The sequence below is a fragment of the Protopterus annectens genome, chromosome 7.part1 (assembly GCF_019279795.1).
Source record: "Protopterus annectens isolate FY-2018-M chromosome 7.part1, PAN1.0, whole genome shotgun sequence".
In the NCBI taxonomy this organism is placed as follows: domain Eukaryota; kingdom Metazoa; phylum Chordata; order Ceratodontiformes; family Protopteridae; genus Protopterus; species Protopterus annectens.
The window spans coordinates 345395021-345407088 of record NC_056740.1 but is presented as its reverse complement, the minus strand read 5'-3'; the positions used below and the strand labels follow the sequence as shown (position 1 = coordinate 345407088).

Below are 12068 nucleotides of genomic sequence, written 5' to 3'. Positions count from 1 at the left end.
TGGATGAGGAGGTCAAAGCTAGAATCAGACGGGCTGCAGCCAACTGGCAGAGTCAGGTGTAGTATATGACAGAGGAATGCCAAAGAAACTGAAAAGTAAGACATACAAAACAGTGGTTCAACCAGTACTACTGTATAGTGCAGAAACCTGGGCAGTAGAGGCAAAACAGTTGAGGAAGCTTGTGGCAATGGAGGAAAAGTGCCTGAGACAGGTGGTAGGATACACACTGTGAGACAGATAAAGAAATGAGGGCATAAGAGCAGAAGCCAGAGTAGCTCCAATTCCAGAAAACATCAAGGAGGACAGATTACAGGGTTCAGGCACATGTACAGGAAAGACAAGATAACATGGTGAATAAGATTTGGGACAGATAGGAAGAAGGCAAGAGTAAACAAGGGCATCCAGCAAAGAGGTAGATGAATTGTGTGAGAGAAAACCTGCAACAGTCAGGCGTGAGTGTCAAAGAAGGCATGAGAATGACACTGAATAGAGAAAGATGGCGATAGTTGACACGACACCCCAACCTCATGTATAAAACTGGGAAAAAGGCGGTTGACAGTGATTGTTGAGGATGATGATGTTTAATGTTAAGTGCATTTTGTTGCTTTCAGTTGTAATCTAGGCATTTTTGTATACACCATTTTAATACTGTGTATCATTTTATGACTTAAATATCAGTCCTCTTAATCCTAATGCTAATGTGAATGATTTGGGATCACACACTTTACAGGCCACAAGTCTCATTATTTCATTTTAACACTACTGTGTAAAACGACATATGTTAAGTTGTCAATCTCGCCTTCATTCTTGCTTGATGGGTTCGGAGCCGATCCTCGGCTCCGACTCGGCACTTGCTTTAGCTCGAGAACTCCTTTTACCAGCTCGAGGCAGCCCCATATCCCATGATGCAAGGCAGTAAGTACCCAGATCTCGTTTGCCGCTTCGCTTGGGAGGTCTTCTTTTTACCAGCTCCTGGTAAGTTGTTCACTTTTGTGATTCAAGCCCCTTTTTTAGTCAAAAAAACTCTTTTATTGATAGTTTAAGTTATATTCTACCCTTTCTGACAGAATTTTCCTGTCTCCTTTAATTTTTTGTTAGTCAATTTTTTCCCTATCCATCCCCTGTTAGGGTGTGTGTGTGTTGGATTTTATAGAATACCTTTTTGGTATTTGTGTAAGTTAATTTAGACTGGTGTTGTGTGTGTGTGTGTTCAACACTATGTCTAAGGAGAGGGTCTCGGGTTTTAAGAAGTGTGACTCGTGCTGTCAGAAGATGTCTCTGACAGGCGGTCACACTTCTTGCCTGATGTGTGGGCCCTCTTCACCTGCAGGACTCCTGTGCTATTTGTCACTCCTTCAGCCAGAGAGTCCTGCAGGAGAGACGTAATAAGTTGATTCTTAGGGGCCTTCTTAAGCCGGAGGGCTCTCCGGCTAAGTTGGCTCCACCAAAATCAACTAAACCTGCCAAGGCCCAGGCTTCTGTTTCTAAGCCTGCGGCCTCGGCTCCGACTCGTATTGGTCGAGATCGGCTCCGGCTGGAGCCGATTCTGGTTCGACAAAGCTTTGGCGCCCGTGGCTATCGGTGCCGAATCTGTTGACCACTTCGATGTCGGCTCCGATCGGTTCCGACACCCATGTGGCACAGGCATCGGTGTCGGCTCCGATCGGCTCCGACACCGTTACTTTGGTGGCTGTATCGGCTCCGGCTGGAGCCGATACATCGAGCGTCTGTCGGCTCCGAAGTCGGCGCCGACAGGATCTGTAATATCGGGTCCGATGGCTCATTCCAGGAAGAGGTCGAGGTCTCCTTCCTTGGAGCCGATACTTTCGGCTCGCTTACTCTTCTGCTCGGAGCAGACCCATTTCATTTTTCGATAGACCGAGAGGGGTTGGGTAGTTACTCATCGGTTACTGGCTCCAAAGCACATCCTCTAGCAGACGAGCTAGCAGGATCCAAAAGTTCAGTTTCTTTACGGGTCTAGGTTGAGACCGCTTGGCTTCAGGGCACATGGTAGGCTAGGCTGGGACTACGGGTTAAGTCATGTATTCTTTCAAAAAGGTTCTCGATGGTTTAGGTATTCTCTTTCAGAGTTAATTCCTTGGCTTCCAGCGCCAATCAGGTGGTGAGTGGGATGGATTCAAACTAGTAGCAACACGGCCCATGCAGAGCTTCTGTCCCGGATAAGATGGCATCCCTTGGATGTAAATTTACTCGGAGATTGCTACGCTGTAATCTGTACCCAGACTACCTTGAGCTTACAGTAGGTGCTACTTATGACGGTATGATAAGAGACCTTGGGACACAGGTGGACAGTAATCTCTCCTTTGATAATCACATCGCCACAGTGGTCAGGAAATCCTTCTACGTGGCTCACGTCATCACAAAAGGTTTCTCATCCAGAAAAAAAGAGGTCATTATTCCCTTCTACTCATCACTCATTAGACCCATTATAGAGTACAATGCCCCTTTTGGTATGTACCTCATAAGACATCTACAATAACTGGAAAGGCCACAGAAATACCTCACAAAGAGGATTACTGGCCTCAAACAGATGCCCTATGCAGACCGTCTCAAAACACTCCATCGCATATCACCTACTCAGAGGCGATCTCTGCCTAACACACAAAGCTATGTCAAACCCAGAGCTGTTGAACATGCTCCACTTAAAGAAATCCCAATCCCTAAAAGCTACACGCTCTAGGGACCTAAACCTTGTCACCAAAATAAACAGAACATGCTGGAGGGATAGATTCCTGTTCCAGAGACTTCCCATACTCTGGAGCAGACTACCTATCTATGTCAAACAGAGCTCCTTATTAGCACTCTTCAAGAAAAGTCTTGATGATTGGATGGGAAATAGGAAATTCACCCTAGCGATCACTTCTGTGGCCCTGCTTGACAGGGGTACAGGAAAATAATTTTCTTGGGTGGCAAAAGTCAGGGTATCTTTTTGGCTAGGCTTATAATGGCCCCAGGGCCAATAGCCTAGTACCTACCTATGAATTCATAATCTTAGTTTATTCACCACAGCAGGTTGAGATAGTGAGGAAAAGAGTGCATTCAGACAGCAGTTTCAGGACCTAGTCAATAAAACAGGGCAACAAGAATTGGTATTGATAATGGGTGACTTGAATGCACATATCAGGACAGGCAGAACTGGATATAAAGACTGCCTAGGTCCAAATGGGTGGGGCAACAGGAATAAAGAAGGAGAGGCCATTTTAGACTTCTGTTTGGCAAATTGCTTGATAGTAGCCAACAACTCATGTAGAATTCCTCATAATAAGAAAAGGACACTAGGGAAGAATCAGTGATTACAAAGTCATCCCCAGTGAAACAGTCGACCCACAGTATAAACTACTGGATGCCACAATCAGCTGCAAGTAGTGGTCAGAACAGCTTTATGGTTAACAGAGACTAAGCTGAACATCTGGAATTTGACTGAAGAGAAAGCAAAATAGTTCAAAGAATTACTCAGGGCTCTAGCACCTCAAGAAGAAGAGGGAATTGTAGAAGTGTAGAAGAATGGCAGCACCTCAAAACAGCATATGTGAGGACTACAGAACAGATATGTGGCAGAGCCAGGTATGGAAATAAGGTAAACTGGAATGCAGAAGTACAGGAGGTCATCAGAAGAAGGAAAATGTGCAGGAAAAAGAGAGAGATGGAAAAGCTGGACCAGACTAGGAAGGAATACTGTTTGGCTAACTAAGAGGCTAAGAAAGGAGTTGCAGTAACAAAAAGCAAGGCATTTGAAGCACTCTGCCAACTTCTGGAAAGTGAGTCAGTAGATGGCACAAAGAAAATATATCAGGTTGCAATCAAAGACAGAGAGATAAAGAAGATAGACACCCTTCGTAAGGGTTGCTAGCAACAACCTTGTCACCAGTCCACAGGACATCAAATTCAGATGGAAGGAGTACTTTCAGTAGCTTCTGAATTAAGAAAACCCCACAGAAGCTGTACTACTCCAGGCACAGCCTGTGATGAGAGAAGAGGAGGAGCCCACCATAGAGGGAGTAAGAACAGCACTAAGGAACATGAAGTCAGGGAAAACAGCAGGCTCAAAAGAGGTCACAGCAGATGCTGGGTAAGAAAGAGGAAAAATGGCTACTAAGGGTAATTATAGCAGTGTGCAGAGAAAGGCGTATCCCAAAATGACTGGAAAATAAGCATACTAGTGCCAGTGTTCAAGAACAAAGGGAACATAAACAACTGTGGGCAGTAGAGAGAGTATCAAACTCCTGTCACATTGCATGAAAGTTCTGGAGCGGGTAATTGAAAAATGAATACACAGAGTAGTAGAAAGTCAGATGAGAGATGAACAATTCGATTCAGATTAGGATGCAGCGCATTTGACCCGATGTTTGCAGTGAGACTGATAGTTGAGAAGTAGCTAAGAGATGAGGAAAGAGACCAAATGGGCATTCCTAGACTTGGAGAAAGCATATGAGAATGTCCCAAGAAAGCTGATTTGGGCAGTCCTGTGGTGGTTCGAAGTCCCAGAAACATTGGTAGAATTCATGCAAGCTGTGTACAAAGACCCAGTGACGTAAGTATGAATGGTGTTTTGTCTCACAGAGGGGTTCCCAGAGAGTGAGCATCAGGGTTCAGCTCTGAGCCCACTGCTGTTCATACCGATGATGAAGTACATCAATAAACAGGCTGGAGGGGACAGATCAGCAAAACTGCTGTATGCAGATGATTTGGAATTATATGCAGACTCTGAGCATGAACTTCAGCAAAGGATAGGGGAATGCAAAGCTGAAGGTACATGGGATGAAACTGAATGCTGATAAAACAGTTGTAATGGCAGCAAATAGGGGAAATCAGAAGAAGCTGACAATTGAGCTAGAAGGGAAAATACTGGAACAGGTTAACAGCTTCAAGTATCTGGGAGGTGTGGGTGAGAAGGGAAGTCTGGATGAGGAGGTCAAAGCTAGAATCAGACGGGCTGCAGCCAACTGGCAGAGTCAGGTGTAGTATATGACAGAGGAATGCCAAAGAAACTGAAAAGTAAGACGTACAAAACAGTGGTTCAACCAGTACTACTGTATAGTGCAGAAACCTGGGCAGTAGAGGCAAAACAGTTGAGGAAGCTTGTGGCAATGGAGGAAAAGTGCCTGAGACAGGTGGTAGGATACACACTGTGAGACAGATAAAGAAATGAGGGCATAAGAGCAGAAGCCAGAGTAGCTCCAATTCCAGAAAACATCAAGGAGGACAGATTACAGGGTTCAGGCACATGTACAGGAAAGACAAGATAACATGGTGAATAAGATTTGGGACAGATAGGAAGAAGGCAAGAGTAAACAAGGGCATCCAGCAAAGAGGTAGATGAATTGTGTGAGAGAAAACCTGCAACAGTCAGGCGTGAGTGTCAAAGAAGGCATGAGAATGACACTGAATAGAGAAAGATGGCGATAGTTGACACGACACCCAAACCTCATGTATAAAACTGGGAAAAAGGCGGTTGACAGTGATTGTTGAGGATGATGATGTTTAATGTTAAGTGCATTTTGTTGCTTTCAGTTGTAATCTAGGCATTTTTGTATACACCATTTTAATACTGTGTATCATTTTATGACTTAAATATCAGTCCTCTTAATCCTAATGCTAATGTGAATGATTTGGGATCACACACTTTACAGGCCACAAGTCTCATTATTTCATTTTAACACTACTGTGTAAAACGACATTTTTATACAATTGTACCTCCCAAAGAAACATATTACTGCTTGTGAATCTACTCAAATATCATAGTTTGCTGTTTCAGCGATCCTTCCTGAAGAAGATTGTACATTTGTGAGCAGGGTACTTAGAACAGGAGAACCTCTAAAGAGGCCACTATAACTATAAGGCTCAACAGTAAAGCTGCCTTTCCCCCAACACGGTGAAAGTTTATTTTCATATTTATTATTAGGAAGATGTATTTTATACATGTTTTACTTATGAGATACATAACAGGAACATCTTTTGGAGTTATACTTCATAACTGTATTGTACTCATGTGTTTACTTATTAAGATGTAGGAAATCTTACAGGAGTTCTTATTAATTAACATACAAGAAGGATGACCGTACATGTATTTAGTATTACAAAGAATTACTAATTACTTTTAAGGTTTTGTATTTAAACTTCAAATGCACACAGAGTAATAGTCAATGGGATAGATACCCCATCATCATTTTTGTTTACTTAACAAATAGCTTCAGAATGTTTTGCCAGAGTTTTGTTTGTTTTTTTTTTTCTTTAGTGCATACAGCTGCATTGACAAACATTATAGTCTTTCCCCTTCTTTAGCATTGAGATTTTGTATCAGATAAATAGAAAATAGACTTACCTGCACGTATTTATAATATGTTAAGTACTTGAGCTGTTTTTATTCTTTCAGCACTTAACTTTGCATATTAACAAGAATAACAGTTATGTACATTTTTTATGGATTCATGAGTTCCATAACATTCATTAGTACAGTTGTACTTGTCCCGGAAGAATCCCTATCTACAAGGACTACCTGCTTGAAGAACAAAAGAGAAACATCATGGGATATAAAATGGCGCATTGGTTCTTTGCAGGGGAAATGGCACTACTGGGAAGAAACCCTTACAAACAGAATGCAATGTGGGGAGTGGGTAAATGCAAATGTTATGACGTACTGTAACAGTGACCTCTTCTAGAAGACCTGCATTTATGATAAGTACCTAATAACACAATTGTACTTTTCATCTCTTATTAATTATCTACCATTAATTATTTAGCTCTACTGTGTGTTACATGATTTGTCTTTCTGTCTATTATAGAATGTTCAAACAGTGCAGTCGTGGCTAGCTGAAGGCAGCAATGTAGTTTCCATTGAAACAAAGCTTTCTGATCATATATTGGAATGGGCATATACGATGGTTAGAAATGCAGTCAGAGCAAATTTGGAAGGTCCACAAGAACACTTCCAGAAATATGGTAGGCTGAGTTATTACTGTCCTTCATAAATCACAATAACATTCTTGTTTAACTACATTGCTAGTATGATACAGTTCTGGACTGGTTTAATGTTTTATGTTTGTTTTATCACAGTTGAAAGCTATAATTGGCTTACAGATGGAACAGCTGAGGCCCGTGTGAATCTCTTTATGACAGAAAACCATCCCTTTGATGAATGTGTTACTGTAAGTTTTTATTCTGGAAGTTATCATGTGTCTTCTGTTTAGTTTAATGCTGTTATTGAGTATCACCTCATATTCTGTTATTCAATTATTATGTGTCTTCTGCATTATGACACCACTCTCCAGTCACTTATATATGTAACTCCTGCTAGCTGAGGGGTCTAGAACAGCAGCTGCATCCATGAAATTGTCTTCATAATTTTGTAAGTGAAAAGATTTTGATTTCATACTATTTGCTTGTCCAAGCGGTCAGGTTCCTTCAGATTGTTTTTCACCTTCTTTTTTGTTTAAGAATGCACTGTTATATGTTTTCCAGTTGTCAAGGTTAGCTAGAAATTATTACGTTATATTTTAGTAACTGTCTTCATAGAGCTGGATGAGTACAAAGTCTTTTCACAGGGCATCCAAGACTAGACATTTTTTGTTCTTTTAGCATTTACGAATGACATACATTCCCTGAGCTATGACTGGCTCCATATCTAATTTGCAAAAATCAGTCACAGCTACAGTGAGCACGTACCGTCTTAAATTCTTCAGCCGTTATAAGAGTTTGGGTGTATCTAAGCTGGCTTCAGTTGATTAAACTGGTGATGTGAAGTTGTTTAGCTCGCCATTCATTCTTAGTGATGGGTTTGGAGCCGATCCTCAGCTCCGACTCGGCCACCTGCAAAAGCTCAAGGTCTTCAACCAGCTCGAGGCCAACTCCCTATCCCATGATGCACCCTGATCTTCCCTCAGATCTCTTTTGCCACTGCAACTTGATCGGGATGTTCACCAGTTCTGGCCAGTGAATAACTATTTTTCTCAAATTTATAGCTGTTAAAACAGCTTAGTAGCTTATTTAGTCATTTAAATAGAGTGTTTAGTCTTTTCTGATATCACTTAGATAATATAGTTATTTATTAGGGATGTTGTTTTAGGCCTTCTTTTCTCCCTATCTCAGTTAGTTTAATTACTGAGAAATTAGTGGCCATGTTTTTAGGCCCCTTTTTTTCTCTTATTTTCATATCATATAGAGAGCGTGTTTATCTTAGAGTATAGCCCTTCTTTTTTTACAGGGTATTTAGTGGTCTTTTTAATTAGTGGCCATGTTTTTAGGCCCATTTTTTTCTCTTTATCTCGAATATTTATACAGAGTGTCTTTATATTAGATTATAGCCCTTTTTTTTCCCTCAGGGCACCTAGTTGTTTTTTTTTTTATAATATTATAATTAGATGTTAGTGGCCATGTTTTAAGGCCTTTAAGTCTTTTCTATAGTATTACTTGTGTGTGGTGTGTGTTAGTTGGTAAATTACAGCCCTGCTTTTTATATAGGGCAGATAAATATTTGCATTATTAGCTAAATTTATTAGAGCCTTCTTTTCTTAAGGCTTTGCTAGTTCTTTGTGTGTGCATATTATTGTTAGAGCCCTCTCTTTTTATAGGGTGTTGTTGCTGTGTTTGACTATACTTAGTATTTGTCTTTGGAAATATGTCCCAGCAAGAGAAGGAAAAAGCCAAGTCTGACTTCAAAAAATGCCCAAGATGTGGAAAAAAGATGTCTATAACTGATGGACATACTGAACGTGTCTACTGTTTGGGTGAGGTACACCTACAAGAAAGCTGTGCTATATGTCACTCCTTTAGCTCCAGAGTGCTGCATGAGAGGAAAAGAAAGCTTATGGATAAGGGTTTGCTGAAATCCTCTTTTCAAGAGTCGCTGGATAAGTCAGACAAGCACTCCAAAAAGACATTGGAACTGACAAAAAGCCCATCTACTTCTAAATCAGCTTCTAGTAAAGCTTCAACATTGGTTCCACAGCCTTCGGAACCAACTGTCATTATGGTTTGGAGCTGGTATGTCCTACTTTCAAGTCTCCCATATTACAGTCCGTGGCTTCGTCATATTCCTCACGGGCCTCAAGTAGACTATCTGATTTGGATGTGGACCATGTGGTAAAGAAGCTTCTACAGATACTGGCGCTGGCAAAAATTTTATTGCACCGACCCAGGGGGCTTCAGAGCTGACCTTAGTTCTTCCAACATCTTCTGTTCCTCCTCCGATATACATGGACGTTTCGGAGCCGGAGAGCGCAGAACTGATGGTTGTGGAACCCTTGGGTCTGTCACCTACTCTAGGTTTTTCGGCCCCAACTGCCCTGATGTCTTCGGCGCCAACCAATGGATCTTGGGGCCGACACTTACCGGTCGGGTCCGAGGAGAATAGTAGGACCAACTTGTCAGTGCCAACTTTACCTCTCGGGGCTTCAGCTCGAGTGAGTTCAGCCCCAACCTCTGGCTCAGAGCCCTCCGTACTGGTGAAGACGGTTTCCATCGAATCTTCGGATCTGAGGGATTCCTCTCGTAGGGACCGAGGAGCCTTTGAGTCTATGAGGAGGGCTTTGTCCGCTCCAATGACAGCTCCATCAGTTCAAGCAACTCCCTCCCTGAAAGCACCGGTGTCTGCCTCTTCAACACACACTCTGTTGAAGCGTAGAGATCCTGAGCCTCAGGAAGCCCCATTGGGTGAGCCATGTTCTTCTGAGACCTCTCCATAAGCTCCCACTGAAGAAGTGCCTAGGAAGTGACTCTGCAAGAGGAAGCATCTTTACTCCCCACAGGAGTCAGTCACTTCAGATACTGACTTGGATGAGGCAGAAGCATCCCCACGGTCCCCCTCAGAAGATATCTCCTTTGCAGATATCTTAAAGATTCTTAAACAGAGGGGTGGCTGGAAATCCCTTAACACTTCTGATGATGAGTCAGTCCTCCTGAAGGCTTTTGGGTCTCAACCCTCCACCTCTTGGGTGTCTCCACCTTTTGATGAGTTGCTTGAATTACTCACTGAAAGGGCATGGGAGTCCCCAGACACCATGGAGCCTGTCACCAAGAGGCATAACAAATTTTTAACTAGCCCTCAAGACAGACTTTAACTACTAAAGGAGTACCTGTTGATGCTATGGTGGTGGCAGTAGCCACCAAGAAGGAATTATCGGAGACTTCTTCATCTGTTCATCCTCCTAATAAAGAATCCAGGATTATGGACAGGTATGGGAAGCGTATGTTTAGTTCACCTGCCTAGGAGACATCCTGCAGGGTTCAGTAGCTGTGGGAGTTTCGGACAAGGTAACTTCCCAGCTCTCCACTCTTAATTCGATAAAGAGCTCTTCTATGCGTCTGTTGTCATATGCAGCTGATGGTAAAAGCAGAGTAGCAGGTACAGGAATCGCTCTCAGGAGACATTCCTGGATGCGCTTGTGTTCCTTTACAGAACCCTTTAAGTCTTCCTTCATTAACACTCCCTTTGATGGTTCATCCCTTTTTGGACCTAAGGTAAAGGAAACACTTACCAGGAGTGAAAAAGACAGAAAGACCTTGTCTGCTGTTGGAGTATGTTTTCCAACCCCGAATAAACCTTACCCCAAAGGGAGGGAAGGTGGAAAGATATGGTTCTGCAAATCTCAAGGATCTTTCCAGAACACTCGTGGTGAAACTCCCTCTAGAGGCAGAGGAGGGGGTAATAATGGAAGACGTTGCCCACGGGTGACAGAGATCAGTTCTTTGGCAAGCCCTATCAACGCTCCTGAGAGGAGGCCTGACTGCTCATCTCTGGAGGCAGTGAGGGGGCCCCTATCTTTGTACCTAGACACCTGGCTAAAAATAACAAAAGACAGCTGGGTACAAAGCATAATATCCAGAGGATACTAAATTCCCTTTGCCACTCCAGCCCCTCTAGTAAGGAAAATCCCAGATGTTCCACCCAGTCACAGGGACCAAGCAGCCTTAGAGGTCCAAAGGTTGCTGGACAAAAGAGTCATCCATCCAGTCCCAGAAGACCAGAGAGGATCCAGAACTTACTCAAGGTTCTTTTTATTTCCAAAGAAAACAGGGGACTGGAGATGTATTCTGGACCTAAGCAGGCTAAACAAGTCAGTAAAAAAGATGAAGTTCCAGATGGTCATGCTTCAGTCAATACTCCCCTTTCTGGTGAAAGACAATCGGATGTGTTCTATAGATCTTCAGGATGCGTACTACCACATAAAGATGGACAGACCATCCAGGGATCATCTACTCTTCCATCTGGGAACCAGCCATTATCAATTTCGTGCTCTGCCCTTTTGTCTCACTATAGCCCCCAGAGTGTTTACCAAATGTATGGCAGTAGTCACCGTTCACCTGAGACGTTTGGGATTCCAGATGTTTCCATATCTAGATCTGCCATCACCAAGCATCAACTTATTCATGCAAGAGACACAACCTTAAATCTCTGCAATCAATTGGGGATTACCATCAACTCAGAAAAATCTGCCTTATCGCCATCGCAACAGACCGTCTTTATAGGAGCAGAACTAAACATATTTTCAATTACATTAAGTCTGCCTCCAGAAAGAATTTGTCTCTTACAAAAACAAATATTAGACCTGCTTCCAAGGAAAAAACCCCAGTCTCAATGTTGCTGAAATTGCTTGGATCGATGGTGGCAGCAATCATTGCCATTCCCCTCGCTCAAATGGGCATGCAAGTTCTACAATGGCTCCTATTCTCTCAATGGTCCATTCCGGAACTTCCAGTGTCACACCAAATTATCATAACGAATACGTGCAAGAAGGACCTTCAATGGTGGCTGACATCTCAACGTGTATCTAGGGGACGGCCATTCGTTGTACCCAATCCCATAGCCACGGTGACCACGGACACTTCCTTGATTGGGTGGAGGGGCATTATCAGGGAATAACAGCCAAGGCACATGGAAGAAACACGAGGCTCATCTGCATATAAATGTTCTGGAAATAAGTGGTAATCTAGCGCTGCAGTCCTTTCAAGCTTTTCTACCTCTGGGAACAATTGCAATTCAGACAGACAACATGTCAGTGGTCTGGTACATAAACAAATCCGGAGGAACCAAATCTTATCCCCTATGTCGA

At 42.8% G+C, this 12068-nt stretch overlaps 1 protein-coding gene across 1 annotated transcript in view; it reads left to right on the top strand.

Moving 5' to 3' along the window:
• DNAH12 (dynein axonemal heavy chain 12) overlaps positions 1 to 12068 on the top strand; it is a 4520724-nt gene that overhangs the window by 709508 nt on the left and 3799148 nt on the right. The window contains exons 7-8 of the mRNA XM_044078497.1: positions 6804 to 6960; positions 7075 to 7166. Coding sequence (XP_043934432.1) covers positions 6804 to 6960; positions 7075 to 7166 — 249 coding nt within the window. The remainder of the gene's footprint in view (positions 1 to 6803; positions 6961 to 7074; positions 7167 to 12068) is intronic.